Source organism: Solanum tuberosum, unplaced genomic scaffold, assembly GCF_000226075.1.
Source record: "Solanum tuberosum cultivar DM 1-3 516 R44 unplaced genomic scaffold, SolTub_3.0 scf00105, whole genome shotgun sequence".
NCBI lineage: Eukaryota > Viridiplantae > Streptophyta > Magnoliopsida > Solanales > Solanaceae > Solanum > Solanum tuberosum.
Genome location: NW_006239031.1, coordinates 936,547 through 956,902, shown reverse-complemented (window position 1 = coordinate 956,902; position 20,356 = coordinate 936,547). Strand labels below are relative to the sequence as shown.

Genomic DNA, 20,356 nt, shown 5'->3' with positions numbered 1-20,356 from the left:
GCAAATGGGTCTTCAAAATTAAGTATAAGGCAAATGGAGAAGTTGACAGATTCAAGGCTAGGCTAGTGGCAAAGGGGTACAGCCAAACTGAAGGAATAGACTATTACGAAACATTTTCACCGGTAGTGAAGATGGTGACAGTAAGGGCAATAGTTGTGGATGACAAATTTGTTCAAAGAGATTGGAATGAAGTTGGATGCATCTATAAGAAGGCAAATGGGGAAGTTGACAGATTCAAGGCCAGGCTAGTGGCAAAGGGGTACAGCCAGACTGAAGGAATAGACTATTACGAAACATTTTCACCGGTAGTGAAGATGGTGACAGTAAGGGCAATAGTTGTTGTAGCATCTACTGAAAATTGGATAATATATCAAATGGATGTCTTCAATGCGTTTTTGCAAGGAGATCTTTTTGAGGAAGTATATATGGAGTTACCCAAAGGATTTGGTGATAAAGGAAAGGGACAAGTTGGTTGCAAAGGGCAGAAACAGGTTTGCAAGCTTGTCAAGTCATTATATGGCCTGAAACAGGCCTCAAGACAATGGAATGCCAAGCTCACTGAAGCCTTGTCTCAATCCGGATATACACAAAGTCATCTAGACTATTCTTTGTTTACTAAAAGGAAAGGGACAGGATTGGTGATTGTACTTGTTTATGTAGATGACTTGTTGATTACAGGCAATGATCCCAAGTTAATTCAAGACACTAAACAGGTACTTCATCATCATTTCAAGATCAAGGATTTGGGGGAGTTAAAAATATTTCCTTGGAATTGAATTTTGTCGGTCTACACAAGGTATTATAATGCACCAACGGAAGTATGCTTTAGAATTGATATCTGAGGTTGGGTTAGCAGGATCTAGACCTTCAACTACACCTTTAGAATGTAATATGAAGCTTACTAGTGCAGATTTTTCTGAAGATAATAGTGATGAATTATTTGATGATGTGAGCAGGTATCAAAGACTAATTGGTAAGCTGTTGTATCTCACTAATACTAGGCCTGACATAGCTTTTTCTGTGCAATGTTTAAGTCAGTTTATGCAAAAGCCAAAGTCATCTCACTGGAATGCAGCCTTGAAGGTTGTTAAATACATTAAGATGGCACCAGGTTTAGGATTGCTAATGAGTTCTGATAAACAGCCACAGCTTACAGGATTCTGTGATGCAGACTGGGCTGCATGTCCTACTACAAGACGGTCTGTTACTGGTTATCTGTTGAAGTATGGGAAGTCACTGATAGCTTGGAAATCTAAGAAACAAAACACTGTGTCTCGCAGTTCTGCAGAGGCAGAATACAGGAGCCTAGCCACCCTGACTGCTGAGGTAGTGTGGATGACAAATTTGTTCAAAGAGATTGGAATGAAGTTGGATGCATCTATAAGTATATACTGTGACAGCAAAACTGCTCTACAAATTGCTGCAAATCCTGTTTTTCATGAGAGAACAAAGCATATTGAAATTGATTGTCATTTCATTAGGGAAAAAATTCAAGGAGGCCTAATCAAAACCTGCTACATCAACACACGAGATCAACAAGCAGATCTACTGACCAAGGCATTAGGAAGGTCTCAACATGATTTTTTGTTAAGCAAGCTAGGTGTTTTGAATGTTTTCAATACATCTAGCTTGAGGGGGGATATTGAAGATACTAAATCGATAGTTAGTTAATATTACTATTTGTAACTGTTTTTCTGATTAGTTAGTTAAGTTGTTAGAGTTTGTTAGAGTTTGTTAGATGAGTAGTCTAGAATCTAGAAGCTTCTATACTTGTATATATATATAGATACACATTCATCTTTGTAAGCAAGTTTTATTCATAAACGTGAAATATACAGTTTACAATCTTTCTCTCTGAATTTCAAGAGTTCTAGAACTTATATTCTCTTTTCTTTAGCTTATAAGTTACTCAACAATCTTATGTTTGGAAGAAAATTGACAACAAATTCCACATGAAACTTTATTCTATCTTTACTATCTGCTCCATTTATTAGTACACTATTTTCATATTAGTTCGCTTAATGTTGTTATTGTCAATTTCTAATGATTATTCGATTCTTAGTATCCACAATAATTACATAATTTTGTTTTCATTATTAATGACAATTTTTTTATTTTTTATTTTTGAAAAAACATACAAGAAATTATTTGTAGCAAGTAAGGTAAGTGAACTAAACAATTAGAGAAAGGTCAACACCTTTTCTAAATGTGGGGGACATATTATAAATAATAAAATAATAGTAATATGAAGGAATAAATAAAATAGACGCAAATTATGAACGACAACAATTACAGTTGTGTTCTTATGTAACCCTCAATAACAAGAAGCTCCACGCCTGAAATTCTCACTCTCCCTTTTCGTTTTTTTTCCCAAGAAAAGGGGTTTCAGTATATGGAAGATCTTGAAGAAGACGAAGAAGGCGAAGCAGCGGAAGAAGAATCTGTTCCCTTCATTCGTTAAGAATAAGAATCAATTGGACATTGCCTAAATCGCCCAACCCCATAATTGTTTATCATTATATATACCTTTTGTTTTGTGTAGCTACGGAAGAATCAAGAATCTAAAAGGGGCTAAGAGTGAGAGAGCGAAAGCTTTAAGGGGTTTATTATTGAACTGGGTAAGATGGGGAAGAATCAATTCTCGATTCGCCGGAGGAAGAAAGGGATGCCGCCGTTGCCGACACCGCCAGTGGACAATGGGGAACCCCAGAATTCAATTTCTATGCCGGTGGGAACCGCTAAACCGTCTAAGAAGAAGGTTGGTGGGGCGAGGCTTTGGATGAGATTTGATAGATGGGGTCAATCAGAGTTGAATGAGTGGGATAAGAACGCTATAATCAAGCGTGCTGGTATTCCTACTCGGGACTTGAGGATTCTTGGCCCCATATTCTCTCACTCCTCCAGCATTCTTGGTAATTTTAACCCCCTTGTATCTCTATGTATCAATTATCATTTCATGTGTTGATAATGATAACAATAATTATGTGTTAATCCATAATTAAGTTGGGTCATTCTTTTGATTAGTAAATATATAGTGAACTCCATTCCTTGGTTATCATTATATTTGAATGAATCTTCAATATCCATATCGGTTAATTTAGACTTATTTAAGCATGCAATCGAAGAATTGGAGTGTCAAGCTGCAGGTCTTGGTGATCATTGGGTTTTGGGTGCTCTGTTTCATGCTTTATTCAAGGCTAGAGTCCCTTCTAAATCCATGACCATTCTACTTGTATTTGGATTCATTTAGGACCAATACTCAATAATTCATCTATAGGAAGAAATTGTCTTTTAAGATGAGGTAGGGGTATCTCTCTACATATACTACTGACTGTTTGCTTAGTCTAATAAACGGAAAGTAAAATGGATGTCTAGGCAATCCTGCTTCGTTTAGACCATAGTGTTGTGTGCTAAAAGAAACAAGCTGCTTTTTGGTATCTTCTTTGCATCTTTAATTCATGTTTATGAAGCACCTATGTTAATCTAAATTCTTAAGTTGTCATTGAACTCATTATGTTGTTTAGCCTGCATTACAAACGAGGAAGTGCCTTTCGATATTCTTTGTCGTATGATCCTGTTATCAAAACATTAAAGCAATATAATGGTCTGCCTTTTTTATTCTTCATCATAGATTGCTGAAAGACGTTTCTTTCAAGTTTACTGTTTGAATGGGTCTCATTCTGCTTCATATGTTCTTTTAACTTTTGTACGATTGGTGCTATTTGACCCATCACTTTTGTTTTTAGAAACACTTTGTTTCATCTTGCTTTCACTGACAGTCGCCATTAATAATTACGGCAATGTGTAGCGTTCCTTAAGAGGAGATTAGCCTATTCATTTGAAGTCATCAATGAACTAACATCCCTTATCACACACTATAAATTCCTTATAGCTGGATCCTCATGGAAAATCAATCTTCTCAATGACATGGTTGAATATTTTGTTGGACTCTGAGGCTTCTTTACTAAAATGAGGGAGATCCACGTTTTTAGCCCTCCTCCATCCTATGTAAAGTTGGTAGTGCATATGGTGGTTAGATGACTGGGTTTGAGATAGTTTGCAGGTTCAGTTTTTGGCATGTAGGTGGATTCCAATTCTTGTATGTCCTCTTAGAAGAAAAATGTTGAGGATGCAATACTGGTTTTAACAATCGTATTTAAGGTTAACAATTTTACTATCCCAAACTTGACAGGTAGACTTTTTGGTGGTTTCGTTAACCTGTTTAAAATCTATTCAACTGCCAGTCCTTAGAGGGGTTTCGCTATATATTTTGTGACTCTTGTTCAATATCTGAACTGAAACTTGTACAAGCAGCTCATATTCATTCATATATCCTGAGTATGTTAGAACAAACTGTGCCCATAAATTGCAAATTCAACACCAGCCAAAAAGTAGTTGTTAATTTAGCCATTCAGAGAACCTGTTAATTGCTGATTAGCTCTGTGTTTATCAGTGTGTAAAACTTGCAGTGCGCAATGAACTCACTACGATTGAGGTTCTTTCTGGTGTCTACTAAATATTCATGTTGAAAGTTGTATTATGGATTGTCTTTGGTTTAATTTTTTTCCTCACTCTTATTCCCTCATTCAGGGAAAGAAGATTATTGATGTACTACATCTTGCTTGTAATGTGTGCCTATGCAGTTTGAATTCATTTGATTGTGGTTCTTTTTGGTTTCTGGGAGTATCCTTTCTGAAACTGATTTTGATTCTTTTTTTCTGCATGACACGTCAAACTAGGATTATATATTGGGATGGAAGGAGTAATATGTAACATACGGGTGCTCCTCTATCCTGAATTCCTGATGCTCTAGCCTCTTGCTAAGAACTCAAATAATGGAACTGATTTATACATCTGTTATTCCTCTTTAGTTTGAACCTCTAATTTTTGGAATCCTACCTGAACCTTCCTATATCGTTATCTCAACTGTTGGAGGCTTAACCATTACGTTTAGCTTAGCTGTTGGAAGTTTTTTTATAATACATGTGTATCTCCTACCATTTTCTTGTGCCTAGTAGAATACTTAAAAGAAAGAAATGTGATGTTGTGTTTCAAGGAACTGAAAAATTTCTTTCTGTTAATCTTCAGCAAGGGAGAAGGCCATGGTTGTCAATTTGGAGTTTATAAGAGCCATAATTACAGCTGAAGAGGTTTTGTTGCTTGATCCTCTACGTCAAGAGGTTCTTCCATTTGTGGATCAACTGAGGCAACAACTTCCTCATAAAAGTCTTTTGAAAGTTAATGGTACTTGCGCTGAACAAGACGACAATGAAGGACACTTTCCAAATGCTGGACACTGGTTACCAGTTCCAGAAGCTGTTGAAGGTCTGCAGGCTGAGCTACCATTTGAGTTTCAGGTGCTTGAAATTGCATTGGAGGTTGTTTGCACATTCTTAGACTCTAGCGTAGCGGATCTAGAGAGAGATGCTTACCCAGTTTTGGATGAACTGGCCATGAATGTTAGCACGAAGAATCTTGAGCAAGTGAGAAGTTTAAAAAGTAATCTTACCCGATTGCTTGCCAGAGTGCAGAAGGTATTCTTATCTGTTTTTTTTCCTGTTGCTATTGTTTTCCACCCTTCTGGACAGTCATGGTTTGCTTTTGGAAATTTGTTTGACCAGGAAGAGAACTTATTTAACTTCTGGACATGTTGTCATCATCTCGAATGCGGACTTACTACTAAGACACTTCTTACTCATTGTGTTATGACTTATTGGGTAAACAACTATTGGAACCAATTTTGTATAGTTTAAACATCATGAGCAAACCGTATTCATTTTTTGTTTGATCAGTAAAACCATATTCATTTTCAATAGCCCTTGTGGTTCACTTTAAGTTAATCTTCTCAAGTCATGAGTTAAATTATAGTGCATTATGTTTGCCTTATGCTGGACCAGATTTGGCATGTGTACTCGGGAGAATACTGGTTGTTCTAATGGTACACTAGACCTGTACAAAGTCTCTATTTTTTTTGTTGTTTCTCCTTTCCCTTTGTCTGCATAAAGAGGATTTCTGCCCACGATCACTTAGGCAGTATATGGTCTTTGTATTCTACCTTCTGTTTTGTACAGATAGGAGGAGATTCAATGTGCCTTTCCAACTTTAATTCTCTTGTGTTTGATTTGGAAATTGGAGGGTTTAATATTCAAATGAGCTACTTTGAGGAACTTAAGTGTAGTATTCTCTTCCATGACACGTGTCTGTGCCCTGATTATTCTGTCTTATGCTGACAGTGGTAAAGTTTTTCTTATGATAGGTTAGAGATGAAATAGAACACCTTTTAGATGATAATGAAGACATGGCACAGTTGTACTTGACTAGGAAATGGATTCAGAACCAGCAACCTGAGACTCTTTTGGGAACTATTGTTTCAAATAGCTCCGTTCCTGCTGCACCAAATCTTCGTAGACTTAATTCAGCTAGAAGCAGAAGTGGAAGTTTGGTGAGCAATCATTTTAATTACTATGATGTGGAAGATCTGGAGATGTTACTCGAGGCCTATTTCATGCAGTTGGAAGGCACTCGGAACAAGATATTATCTGTAAGTATATTCTTCTTAAGAAAAACTAATAATCTTATGTTGGTAATGGCAGACTTGTCACTCCTCTTTCCTTTTGACAGTTGTCATCCTTCCATTTCCCTTTTTAGTAATGAATGATAAACGCACAACAGTAGGATGGTTATACCTTGTAATGAAATAATTCTACTTTTAATACAAGTTGCAAAGTTACACATATAAGAGAAAAATGAAGTCAGACGTTCATACTTTTAAGGAAACTCAGTTTTTGCCACTTCAACTAGGATTCCTTAATGATATAAATCTTGATGTGAGTATCCGTGTATAAAATGATGCCGTGTACCTTTAATGCCTCATTCTTTATAAAGAAAACGAGAAAAAAGTTGGGTTCTCCTTGCTTCTCGGTCATAAGCTAAGTCTTCCTCAATAACCAATCACTTTGCAGCATATTCCGGTAACAGAGTAAGCTATTGAAAGTTTCGAGACTGAAGAAAGAAAAGAATTCAAACAATAGTTGTATCTCTTTCTTACTTTGATGGTGCAGTACCTTGCTAATTCCAACTGCAGATATACAACTCTCAGTCAATCTAGTGCCTCCATTTCCCCCCTCCTTTTGTCTTGTTAGGTTTCCTCTTGGGCCAGTACTATAGTCGGATGAGATAATATGCAATGTCCTGTTCTCTCTGTCTCTCTCAATTTTTTTCTTAATTTGGAAGGAAGACTGTGCAAGTGAACAAAGAAGTAACCCAGTATCCTCTACCAATTAGTAACACTATGAATTAAGTTGATGTACAATTTCTAAACTCTCTTCTTAAGTATAAGTAGAAGTTGAACTTTTTCATCTTACTTTCTATAATCCTTGTGTTAATTTGCCTGTGATCTTTCCCATATTCTTCAACCACCTGTTATTGTATATTTGCAGGTCCGTGAGTACATTGATGACACTGAAGACTACGTCAATATTCAACTGGACAATCAACGTAATGAACTTATTCAGCTGCAGTTGACACTGACGATTGCATCATTTGCTATAGCTATGGAGACGCTGATAGCTGGTTGGTTTGGCATGAATATACCTTGTACCTTAAACCACACAGAGGGGTTATTTTGGCCCTTTGTATTATGCCTGACAATAGGTTGTATAATGCTCTTCCTTGTTATTCTAGGATATGCTAGATGGAAGAAGTTGCTTGGATCATGAAATCTTCTATTCTGTCAAGTTTACAAATTGTATTTTATACACATCAAATACATAGCTTAACTTTGCTCCATACAATATACATTCACTCAAAAATGTTGTTATACTTGCCCCTTTGCCAATGTGTTATGTGTATCAAGAATCCAAGACTACGTTTTACCAAAGTATTTCGACTTTCAACACCACAAATGACTCTTATAAATAAACTTATGCCAAGAGAAGTAAGTCATGAATACCCCTTAGTGGTTTGGGCTTGGGACTTTCAGGATGGAGGTCTCAAGTTCGAAACCCCTTGCCAGCGAAAGCAAGGGACTTGCCTTTTGGGCCGATCTTGTTGCATCAGGTTTGCTTAGTGCAGGCTATTGCATAGGAGTGGAGTTTTACCTTGGAGTAATGATTGCAAGTTTCTCTGTCATAAAAAAAAAAAGTAAGTCATGAGTAAAAATATTTTGATCCACAAATTTTTATTAAATGAGAAATCAGCCAAACTTCATGAACTAGTTGACATTGATACTTCTCTTTAACCCCTAAACTTAACCTCCAATAATTGGTGTGATTGCTTTTTTAAAAAGGATACACCCATGAATGGTCCAATACCTCACTGGCACTGAGAATTCACCCCTTTTTACACTTTTTTCCAACTTACATTTTATAAAGTTTGCATTTTGTGCTTCTGGCAAAATTATTATCAAAGAATTCCTGAGCATTTTTTGACTAATATATGCAATTCATTTATATATAAATTAATATAGTACTTATAAAAAAGACTTTTTACCTTTGGAAGCGGGATGAGTGATACATATGGAGCACGCAAACAAAATTGAAACTCGAATATTAATATATCCTATAAAGGAAAAGGAGGCAAACTGTTATATTTATATCTTAAACTGGAATATTTTGGGAATTTGTTCATTGCCCAATTTTAAAAAATAAAAAAAATATACATATTTCATTAGCAAGAATAATAATAATTATTATTATAGAAAAGGCTTGTTGTTGAGGACTATAATGTGGGACTGTCACAATGAGCTGGATGAATTCTGTCACATACCACTTGTTGGGTGACTTACTAATTATTATTATAGTACTAATAATGAGCTATCCTCATAACAATTAATTGTCACAAATTTTAAGTACAATAAATATATTGTACTTCAAAAAACTTGAGTTGGAAAACTAGTGCCATATAAAATTCTCTTCCTAAAATAAAATTCCAAAAATAAATAATGAAAATTATTGATGAAAGCATTTATTATTAATAAAATTTATTTATTTTTGTGTATAATATTATAATATTCACTAATCTAGATTCGCACCACGTAGAAGTTCATTAAAAAGGAAATACTTTCTTGCGTAGACTCATTTCTTACTTATTAAATTGTGTGAATATTGAATTTTAAGTATACAAGCAAAAGCAAAATATTTTGCTTTTGGTCTAAGTTCATATTCTTATTTTGACGTGATGATGGTTAGCAATACTTTTAATGTAGTTTTTAAAGTTTATTTAAAAAATAATCTATATATATTTAATTAAGTTGTAAAAATTGATTAAACTAGCATTAAGATAAATGAAATATGATAAATAAAATTTATGTCAAATTAAAAGATGTCAAATAAATTGGGACGGTACAAATAAGAGGGGCTATTTCGCAAATATGATAAAGTATTGTGGCAGGGACTTTAGAAATAAGGAAAGCAATAAAACAACTCATTTTGGACAGTATCCCTTTTCAACGTGATACGTCAACGAGAAAGAAGAAAGATTTGTCAGGAAGAAGAGAAGAAGAAGAAGATTCCAACAAGATATATAGAATATCGATATATATCTTAGAAGCGAAGAAATCTGAGCTTCGTAATTTGATTGAATCTCTGAAATCACATTGCAATATCTTCATTATCAATCAAGGTAAGGATTTTTTTAATCAGAAAAATTAAAATATCTTCCGAGTTTTGTTAATTACCTTCTTCTTTTTTGTTTCTGGTAATATGATTTGAAGTTGTTTGTTTGATTGCTATGAAAATATGAGCAAAAGTAGAGGAAGAAAAATTTGGATTGATATTTTAATATTTTTTTTGTCGCGTTCTTGTTTTCGAGTGATTAATTGGAACTTATTTGTCTTAGGTATGAAAAATTGATCAAATCTAGCGAGACTATTGTATGAAATTTGTGGAAGAGTTTTTTTTTTTTTTTGTTAATGTTTCTGATTTTCTAATAATTTTCTTTTGATGGAATGGGAGAAAGGATAAAGAAAGATTCAAAATATACAAATTGTACCCAGTTACACTTTAGAAGTTTACATAACGTAAGCGTCCGTTAATGTTACTTAGATGAAAAAAATATATGGAAAGCAAGTTTTGATTTTCACTCGGTAGAGATTTGATGATGAATTTGGAAATTAAGGTTGGCTAGAAGTGTCTGCAGAGATATTGCGGTCACAGTTTCTAGCCTTTTGATTGTTCAAATTGACGTAAAGATGGAGTTTTTCAGAATGCCCATGGAAAATAGATAAAGTTGCGAAGGCTAATTTATTTTGCTGTTGTTGTAACATATTCAGTTGTTTGTGTGCACATTCTTACAGCTAAAATAGGGGGAAAGAGCTTAACTTTGTGCCCCACCTGGCCATTTCATTTCCAGGTGGAAGATATCAATAAGGGCATCTGCAGCCCAAATTTTTCTTTTCCACTTCTCAAAATTAAACTAAATCACCTCTTACGTAGCATGTTCCGAGGTATATTATACAATGATTTTACAAGAAGGAGCAGAGCATATATGAGAAGCCCCTAGCCAAATATATGATTTATGGAGTCTTTTCTCTTCCGAAAAGAGATACCGATAATTTCCAATCTTTTTTTGCTCCCTTCCTAGTATCCCCGAGATAAATTTGCTTTACCAAACTAACTGCTTCCAGTGCTGGAAGCATACTTTTAATTGATTTATAAAAACAACTTGCTTTTAACCTAATCTTTTATGTTGTTTGAGTCATGTTGTAGGAAGAGAATATTTTAATCATTGCCAATATCAATCAAATGATGTGAACAAACTAAGGGGTGCCAGAAATGAAGTCCAATCAAAAGCTGTTCAGTTTCTTCTGATTTCATATCCCAAGTGTTAGTCACAAGTAGAAGGATCCAGCTAAGCTAAAATTAGCGCTTCTTTGTTTCCACCTAAGTAAACTTAGGGAAAGTATAGTTGTGTGTTAAAGCATAAGGAAACAATTATGTTCCTTTTGATGCTATATTTTAATTCTTTTTAACGTTGTTAATATTGCTGTGGTTCCCAATTTGTCGTACTAGTTGTTGGGTGTGTCTATGGGTGAGGTCCAAGGTCTTTGTCTCATTTCCTGCATAAAATCACTTTGCGGATTGGATAGCCTAAATTTAAATGCATCAAATTGCTTTTAGTTAAAGAGCTGTAGGAAAACATAATGATTCTGAACAGTTTTTGGATTCTCTCACACTCCATGAGCCGCACATCACATTTTCAACAACAACAACATACCCAGTATAATCCCACAAGTAGGGTCTGGGAGGGTAGTGGTGTGTACGCAGGCCTACCCCTACCTTTGGAGGTAGAGAGTCTGTCTCCGATGAACCCTCAGCTCAAGTAAAAGCATTTCAAAGCAATTCGAAAACCACACATCACATCCTCCTTAAAAAACATAAAAAAAATAAAAACAAAGAGTGATGCAAGAAAGAGCTTCCTCCCTGGATGGTTATAAAATAAAAATAACAAAGAGCTTCCTCTCTGGAGCATGCCTGAATATTTTTGGATCCCATCACTATACTTTTGAATGCTTTTGCAATCCCCAATGAGAGAGAAGCCTTTCTTCCCCTTCGTCCCATTCTTGGTGATAACTGTGCTCCTTCTTCGCCTTTACTTCCTGGTATTCCTCTTTCAATTATTCTTAATAGCTCTGAATACCTCAGTTGTGCTTCATGGTTCCCACCCTTGTAAGGATCAAGTAAACTCTACCTTGAAATATGATATAAATCAATACAAGGTTTCAAAAATCTTGCAGCGCTTGAAATTCATGGATGATGCAAATTGATAAATCTGGCCAGATGAACAGGGCTGGTACCTGCAAGAGTAACAGGGGAAATTTCCTGTATACGCCAAAATATTTACCTGGTATTTTAGAAAGGCGGGATTTTCCAGCAAGATCATAGTTTCTTTGAGTTTGATTTTATCCCATTGTTGGGGCCTGTTATTATTGCTCATAAGTCATTTAGTTAATATGTTCAGAATGTCTGCATTGCCTTTTATTGCACACAAGTAGAAAGTGTTGGGATTTGGTCATGATACTTAGCTTGCTAAATAATGAGATCATGTTTATCAAGGGCTATTATATTTTTGAAGGTTTACTTATCCCACTGGTACATATCTTTTTTTTCCTTATAGGGATCTTGTGTGCTTTTCTATGGCAAATTCCAAAGGGCCATGTACATGAGAAATATGATGTACAATGGGAAGAGCTCTTTACTGCCACCTAAAAGTCCCTTTCCTAGTATGGCCCCATCATATGTCGATTATGTCCCTAGTTCTGCTTTCAACCAAAAGGGCATTCAGAAACCCAGAGAAGGACATTCACACCATCAGCGTACTTCCTCTGAAAGCTGTATTATAGAGGAGCAACCATCTTGGTTGGATGATCTTCTTAATGAGCCAGAAACTCATGTGCGCAAAGGCAGCCATCGACGTTCATCTAGTGACTCCTTTGCATATTTTGATTATGCTAACGCTGCAAACTTGGATTACACAGTTCAAGTTGATAACAAGTTCAGAAATATGCCTCATATCCTTTCCTGGGGGTCTCAAGACTTTGATTATTACAAAGATGCTCGACAAACTGCTTCTTTTGTCGATCAAAACTCCTCAATCCGACGCAAGAATAGGGAAAATGATGTATCTTCAACTACAGTATCACATCTCCGCAGCCTTTCCTCTCCTGGGGAAGATCTCCGTATTCAGAGGTCTGGATCACCATGCCTCCCACAAGACGGAGACATGTCGAGATCTGCAGGAAGTGACAAGCAAGATGTAGCAGAATCTGGCCCTCCTTATCCAAAAGGGTCTGTTGAAAAAAAAGATTCTTCTCAGAGTAAGAGTTCTTCATCAGAAACTGACACAAAACGTGCGAAACAGTAAGTTCAACTCTGCAACCCCTCCATACCACCCACCTTTTTCTTAAAAGAAACTTTGGGAAGGCATAAGGGGATATGTTTGTTAATTTGATATTTGCTTGACAGCGTAGTTCAAGATAACTATAATATTTTATCAGAAAATTTTCTTTTTGTGGATAACTGAGATATTCCCGAGAGCTGTGGCATATGGTTTGAAACTTGGTGAATAAAATGTCATTTTAGCATTTTATGTGGAAGTCCCCCCCTCCAAATATGAAGTTTATTAACATAAAAGGTGTCATAATATACAGGCAATTTGCTCAGCGGTCACGAGTCAGAAAGCTTCAATATATAGCTGAATTGGAAAGAAATGTACAAGCTTTGCAGGCATGTATCAGTTGAACCTTTGAAATACATACACTGGTACCTGGACATGAAATGGATGTTGCATTTTGGTAACTTGTTAATTTGACTAGTTTTTGTGATTTCAGGCTGAAGGTTCTGAAGTGTCTGCTGAGCTTGAATTCCTTAACCAGCAGAATCTTATCCTCAGCATGGAGAATAAAGCCCTAAAGCAGCGCTTAGAAAATTTAGCTCAGGAACAGCTCATAAAGTACTGTAAGTTTCTTTATCTGTTATATTGAATTATTCTGCTTGTTTCTAGTGCTTGTAGTCGTGGACTATTTTGATAAAGTTGATTATGCAGCAGGTCTTGTGAGTCCAAACCTTACATTAGGAATTAGATTTATCTGAAATAAGGATTATATAATTGATTTTTTCATGGTGAATAAAACAACTGCAAGTGAGTGAGTATTGGTTCAAGTGAGCTGGGAAAGTGGACACGGTTTTCCTGGCACTAAAACAAAAGTTTTTGAGTAATGTTCAATTTGATTAACAAAATAGCGGTCTCTAGGGAAAATGGGGACAGTTACTGGTCATCCCAAATACATCAATTCTTGGTAAGAAAATTGAATGATCTTGTCGTAGCCAAGTATTGTGGTCTAGCGGTGAATGAAAACCATGGAAAACCAGGGTGAAAATTCCAACAGAGACAAAGTGCTAGGTGATTTCTTCAGTACTTAAATTGGTGGGAGGTAGCAAGTACCCAATGAAATAAGGAAGGTGTGCGTGGCAGGTGGCCCAGACACTGCAGCTTTTTAGAAATGAAATGATCTTGTTGATAATCTTAATGTTCTTTGAACCAATAAATATGAGAAAAATTGCCTTATTTTCCAGCTGTTTGGAAAACTAGAATTGTCTTCCCTGTGACCCCGTTCTACTATAATTATTTGAAATGTTTTGTATCACTTCAAAAGGCATAAATGTACTCTTCACTATTAAGGTTGTCTTAGGCTCTTAGCACTGAAATAAAATTGTATTTGTTAGTTTAAATGATGTTGCTTGCTGCGACTTGATCCCTTATGATCTCCTTTTTAAGATGGACAATCTAATACTTGATCCCTTATTATCTCCTTTTTAAGATGGACAATCTAACTAAGGTCAAAGTTTCTTGGGCGGGGGGGAGGGGGGGTGAGTAGTAGTACTCTTTTCCACTGCATCTGGATGACCTTAATGTGAACAGGTCCATATTTTCTGCTTCAAGCCTTCAAATTTGCTTACCTTTCAAAATTAACTCAAGGGATGGAAGCTATTCTTATTTACCTCTGGAGCAATGGTAGCATGCGTACAGATTAATATGAATGATTGGATGACTTTTGTGGAGCATGATATTGTTGTTTAGCTTATTTTTATCGCATCTCTCTTTTGCACTTTTTTGGTAAAACGGAAAGTTACTTAGGCAAATAAAGAAAGAGAAACAATGTGGTCGAATTTGCAACTACAAAATTGCTAAATAATTGATCTATTTCCCAAGTCCCACTTTCTTTCCTTGATTCAAAGACCTAGAGTAAACTGCCTTAGTTGAATTTAACTATTTTGAACATGGGAACTGTTCTGTTTTGTCGAATAAGTGGTGTTTCGGAGAAGTTGAACGTATATACAGCCAGTAGTTTATTTTCATTTGTTCCATCGAAATCTGCAACTAATAAATTTATATGCAGTGGAACATGAAGTTCTGGAAAGAGAAAGAGGAAGATTACGAGCATTGTATCAGCAACTACATCAACAGCCACAGCCACAGCAACATAAGCCATCTTACAGCCATCGTCGCAGCACTAGTAGGGATCTCGATCAACAATTTGCAAACCTCACTCTGAAACAAAAAGAGGCTGAGCGTGATGCTGTTTCAGGACAACTCCACATTTGACCGTAACTGTAGTTATGCCTTTAATCATGTCTTACTGACTGTCCCTCAGTTGACTTTGCCATGGAGTGACAAAATTTCACGATTTCCATTGTGCGATATCAAGAAGAGGTCTTGCTTCCCATGTGCTCACCTCCAACGGGTTTGTTCTCCTTCTGTCTAAATTGATTCTAGTTCTTGTTACAACATGTGTCTTTTACATCAAGATTTGTTAAGCTTTTATGTGCACCTGGTGGTCAATGCTAAAGAAAAGCATTTGTCGCAGTTGACTCACCTGAGGTGGTTAAATCCAACATGATATTTCATGTCTTTCTATGTTCGGAATGATTAAATTCATCAGTTTCCCTTTTGTAACATTTTCCAGCTTCTGATTCCCCTCTAATTTCATCTTCATGAACCATGTAATGTAAGTATTGATGGAGGAGCTCATTTCTGCTCATTCATTGTTTCTTCTTAGTGCAATAAAAACATTCTTGTTAATTTTTAACTTTCTATTTAAGCCAAATATGGATACGAAGTTAGGCCTAGCAAACCCTAACCTTACCCTACCTAATATCTGACATTAATTTTTCATGTAAGTATTGCATTTTAATTAAAATCATACGGGTTTTCCATTCTACTAGAGGGATTAATCCACCATTCAATTCAATACATACATAAGAATAAAAGGGTAAAATATGGATTGTATTCATATTGGACCAACTGCTCATAAAACAAGCACTACAAAGGAAAAAAGGATATGCAGATCAAAGATAAATCTTTCAACTGCTGTAAATCCTCGAACAAAACAAGAAAAAAAAAACACAATCTCAATCTTTGAAACATTTAGAAAATACACTCGGAAAGAAAAAACCCATACAAATAAATCACTCAATTATCTTTCTTTTCCCCTTATCAGCAATAGCAACATTCTTGTTCTCCAAGAAACGAATTCTCCTGTTGACAGCAGTAAGCTTTGATTCAACTAGTGTCAAGAGATCTTTCTCTCCTTGTTCTTCTTCTGGTTCTGGAACTGGTGTTGATGATTCCTTATGCTTCTTTTCGGGTTTCAAATTTTGAGAGTAGAGATCAAGAACTTCCTTACAGGCATCCAAATTGTCAGGCCAAGTTTGCAATTGCCCATTAGGACCAGTAATAACAGTACAAACCTTGATATCGCAGAGAGTTGCAAGCTCCATTGATTTCCTTTTTATGCATTCTTTCCTCACTTGATAAGACTTGGGATTGTTTGTTTTCTTATTGCTTTGATCTTCTTTTGCCTTCTTGCTTTGATCTTCGTCTGCCATAGCTTGATTTGATGTAGAGTCCTGAGAAGAATGAGTACGTATATATAGGTGTTTTGGGGGAAATTATAATTAGTATTCCTAATTTGAATAGGAAAGAGAATCGAATGCTCTTGGGAGGTTTGGTCAAAAATTTGCTAAAAGTTTTGGTATGTAAGTGTCCAGAATTGGGAAAGAAATATAATATAGAAAAATAGAGTAATTGTAACTTCCCAAGTTTACTGACAGCTAGGGTAGATCGTCTACGTCACGCTTAGTGGGATGCGTTCTTTTTTTGGAACCTGCCAAGATAAAACCATCCAAATACAACTTAATAATTTGGGTTTTTTTTGGAATATGGTATACAACTTTATTAAGTAAAATATTAAATGAGAGTCCTTTTAGATTTGGTAAGACAATCTTGTGAAAATATTAGTGGTCTTTTTGTTTGACTAGGTACAGATTTACTTTCTCATATTTTCTCGCACATTCCTTTTGTATATAAAGTAAAGAGAAGTTGATTTGGTTAAAGTTTGATGATTAATCAAATTATTGAATAAATAAATGAGAAAAAAATATATTCAATCAATTCATTCTGTTTGATTTTTCCTAATTTGTATTAGGAATAAAATTAAATTCTCTTGGGAGGTCGGTGAAAAATCTGCAAAAGTTTTAATATGCGAATCGGAAAAGAAATACTCCATATATTGCAACTTACCAAATGGTTAGGTCGTCTGTGTTCTTTTCTCTAAACCATGGAATGCTTTTATGCTTCTTTTTTTCTATTGACCCGATTAATTAAGTAGTAAGATTAATTTGGGGTATGAAAAACAACTCTATTAAGTAAAATATTGAAAAAGAGTCCTTTTTGGATATGGCAAGACAACTTGTGAAAATAGCAGTCTTTTTCTCTGATTAGGTATGTATTTACTTTCCTATATTTTCTCGCACATTTCTGTGGTATATAAAGTAAACAGAAGTTGATTAGGTTAAAATTTGATGATTAATCAAATTATTTGAAAAAATAAATGAGAAACCAATTTTGAGTTAATCAATGAATTTTCTTTAAGTCACCACATTAGAATTAATGAATTGTGACACGTAAGTCATGACAGAATCGTATCACTTCATATTATATTCAGCGTACATATTTTGTTTGATTGTTCACAAATCACGTCATATTATTTTTAAAGCTACAAGGAAAAAAAAGAATTCAATTCATCACAAATTAATCAGAATAATTTCATGCTATATATAACCTAGTTATTACTCACAAATCATTCCAGACCTTCAATAATCTTTCAACCCCAACCATGGCCACCCAAAATTGGAGATCCTCAATATGTTGTTTTCCAAAGCTTTCTTTTGAAGTACAACATATAATCGTATCATACTTACATCTATGCTTGTGAGAGACTATCACTGTATAAATTAAGATTAATTACTGGTAACACTTACTTAAAATATTGTTAACATCAAACAAAAGGAGAAAACAATGATGGTAAGTATTGAAGGAGCCAAAAATTGACTAATATTTGGCAGCATTGGATATTTATCAGGTGAAGGCAAAACACACTCATAACCATTGAATGAAATCTTTCTTGGAAACATCCACCCTTCATTAAATGTGAAAATCCCTGCATCTTTATGCAGTAACAACTCACTTTGCACAACCCCACTCCTTCCTGCTTGTAGCAACATGTCATTGTAATACTTAATCCCATAAAACATCCCAGTGTCGTCTGCACAAAAAAAGAATCGATTCATATAGCCGAACCCAGCTGAGTTTGTGTTTAGGCATATATAGTATGAAAGAAATGCATTGGTATAACTTACTTATATCACCATACTGATCAAGGGGCATGTAGTCGAAGCTGAAAACCTGCGTTATACTTCTCAAATTCGGGTGCAGGACCACCAAGTTCCACTGGCTGTAGTTTCTAACTAGGTTTAAGTTTCTAATAGTCATCTTCACCCTCCAATATTCTCTATAACTCTGCTTTACATGCCAATGCACCTGAATTGGGCACATGTGGCGTGTACACTCTAGTATTGGCGTTGGTGGTTCGTTATGGCCTAGTTGTAAAACTGGTGGCACCTCACCACGCCTGTAGTTCCACACACAAGAAGAAAAGACATGTTAGATTAACAAGATATAACAATTTTGTTGAATATGACTTGTTACTCAGACACATATTTTGGTGGAAACCAGAACCAGAGGCGGAGTCAGGATGAGTTATGGATTCTTGGAAACAGCATACACTACCTCCGATCTGCCTGGATTTAGTATAGCATCTAAAGAAGATATGAACCTCTTGACTAAATAATGTACGAACATTGAGGTTAAAGAGTAAGATATTTACTTCACACATTGAGCTGCACCGCGCTGTCCCTGACAACCACAACTGCATACGGAACAGGGCACAATTGTTTCGCTGTAGAAAGCAGACAAGGAAACACAACATGCTGGAGAAGATGATGCTCTAAACTGGGAGTAAGAACAAATCACGTCCCACGTAGCTGCAACCATTACAAACAGATTTAGATTTAAATTGAAAGTTACAGTATGTTAAGGGAAGAATGATCATCCTTCCTATATAGGATGAGTAGGAGTTAGTTTACTTACCAACTGCTTGAGTCTGTCTCCGTCCTTGATCCTCATGGAACTTGGTTGGAGGGATTTTAACGGCAACACCACACGTATATCCAGGAATCCCAAGTGTGAAGTTTTCAGGCATACGAGGCCCGGATCCATCATTTAATGCACTTCCAATGCTCATCTCAAAAGAAGACACATATTTTTCAGGGTCCTGAGTCAAGGATGTCAGAACCCCTCCCTTGCAGCAATTCGCGACCTGCTTATTATACGGAGCTCCAGGAAGGAGATCAAGAATCACAGGCTCTTTCAGACAACAATGTGGCGGGGTGTCTCCTTTGATTGCAGAACAATCACCTTGTTCTGTTGTTTCAGCACCCCACATTTGCCATATTACTTCCTTACCATGCCAATCCCAGCTTAACTTCCAACCAGGTTGCTCTACGTGACGGAAAAGTTGATAGTTGAAGATTGAAACTCTAATCTGAGATAAGACAGAGAGAACGTTCATCTCTACTTCCTCGAATGAGATATGATACATAAAAATAGAAGATAACTAACATAATTTTCAGGTCCATGAACCACAACATTTTAGGAGAGTCCAAATAACATTGTATAGCCTGTGGAAATCACCATATGAAGGGCTTTCTTTGGATTGAATTACTTCTCCTAATTCACTACATACTTTTACTATATCATTTTTACCAAACAAGAACTTATAAAAAACATCAAACTAACAGCTAATAACTAACTATTTTTTCATCTCAGTTATTTTTAAAATTCAATTATCTTACAATCCCTCGTTCATCAGCAAAAAAACTAGAAAGTGGATCTGCCCAAAATCACACAAACACCACCATTACTATTATAACTCAACAACTATAATAACAGTAAAAAATTAAATGATAACAATCAGAAATCGTGAAAAAAAAGAAATACAGTTGTTTATCACAATGTCATTTTTCAGCTAAGGTTCGAAACTTAATGGCCCAGGCCCAGCCCTCTACCACATCACAAACAACACTTACCCTAATATAATGAACAATTCATAGGACTGAGAAGTTGTCTTATCATGCTACTGACTTTGAACCGGATTGCTAACCTTATGAGTATCTTTTATTAATTTTCTGTTATACTATTGTGTGTATTTTAATTGTAACGAAAAAAAACTTACTTGGTGATTAACCTCAGTGCTTGTAGTCACATCCCATCTGATAGTGATATTACCCATTGGGTCCATTGGATCATAGCCATCTGCATCATAACTAAAATTAATCATCACAAAATCTCAAACACAAACAAAATTACATAAGAAAAAAAAAACAGAAAAATACTCACAAACAACTGGATAAATAAGAAATATGAGGTCTAACACTAAGATTAGACCAAAATTACCCAT

At 35.6% G+C, this 20,356-nt stretch overlaps 4 protein-coding genes across 4 annotated transcripts; 2 read left to right on the top strand and 2 right to left on the bottom strand.

Annotated features, from left to right (window-relative positions):
• Positions 1 to 2,273: 2,273 nt before the first annotated feature.
• LOC102599491 (magnesium transporter MRS2-4) lies at positions 2,274 to 7,831 on the top strand. The gene is made up of 4 exons (XM_006349290.2): positions 2,274 to 2,912; positions 5,089 to 5,534; positions 6,257 to 6,541; positions 7,440 to 7,831. Exons 1-4 carry the CDS (start codon positions 2,624 to 2,626, stop codon positions 7,716 to 7,718), a joined length of 1,299 nt encoding a protein of 432 aa, XP_006349352.1. The 5' UTR covers positions 2,274 to 2,623; the 3' UTR covers positions 7,719 to 7,831.
• A 4,287-nt stretch (positions 7,832 to 12,118) lies between these two features.
• LOC102599163 (uncharacterized protein At4g06598-like) lies at positions 12,119 to 15,586 on the top strand. The gene is given in 5 exon segments (XM_015309549.1): positions 12,119 to 12,152; positions 12,155 to 12,857; positions 13,148 to 13,223; positions 13,328 to 13,454; positions 14,897 to 15,586. Coding segments are annotated over 5 exon segments (1,131 nt in total). The 5' UTR covers positions 12,119 to 12,133; the 3' UTR covers positions 15,103 to 15,586.
• Positions 15,587 to 15,744: 158 nt separating this feature from the next.
• LOC102598839 (agamous-like MADS-box protein AGL93) lies at positions 15,745 to 16,404 on the bottom strand. Its single transcript, XM_006349289.2, has one exon. The coding sequence runs from the start codon at positions 16,383 to 16,385 to the stop codon at positions 15,966 to 15,968; it is 420 nt and encodes a 139-aa protein (XP_006349351.1). The 5' UTR covers positions 16,386 to 16,404; the 3' UTR covers positions 15,745 to 15,965.
• Positions 16,405 to 17,819: 1,415 nt separating this feature from the next.
• On the bottom strand, positions 17,820 to 20,356 carry LOC102599820 (COBRA-like protein 6). Its single transcript, XM_006349367.1, has 6 exons — positions 20,353 to 20,356; positions 20,132 to 20,244; positions 18,988 to 19,441; positions 18,725 to 18,881; positions 18,198 to 18,469; positions 17,820 to 18,103 (listed from the first exon to the last, which is right to left on the bottom strand). The coding sequence occupies exons 1-6, from the start codon at positions 20,354 to 20,356 to the stop codon at positions 17,820 to 17,822; spliced, it is 1,284 nt and encodes a 427-aa protein (XP_006349429.1).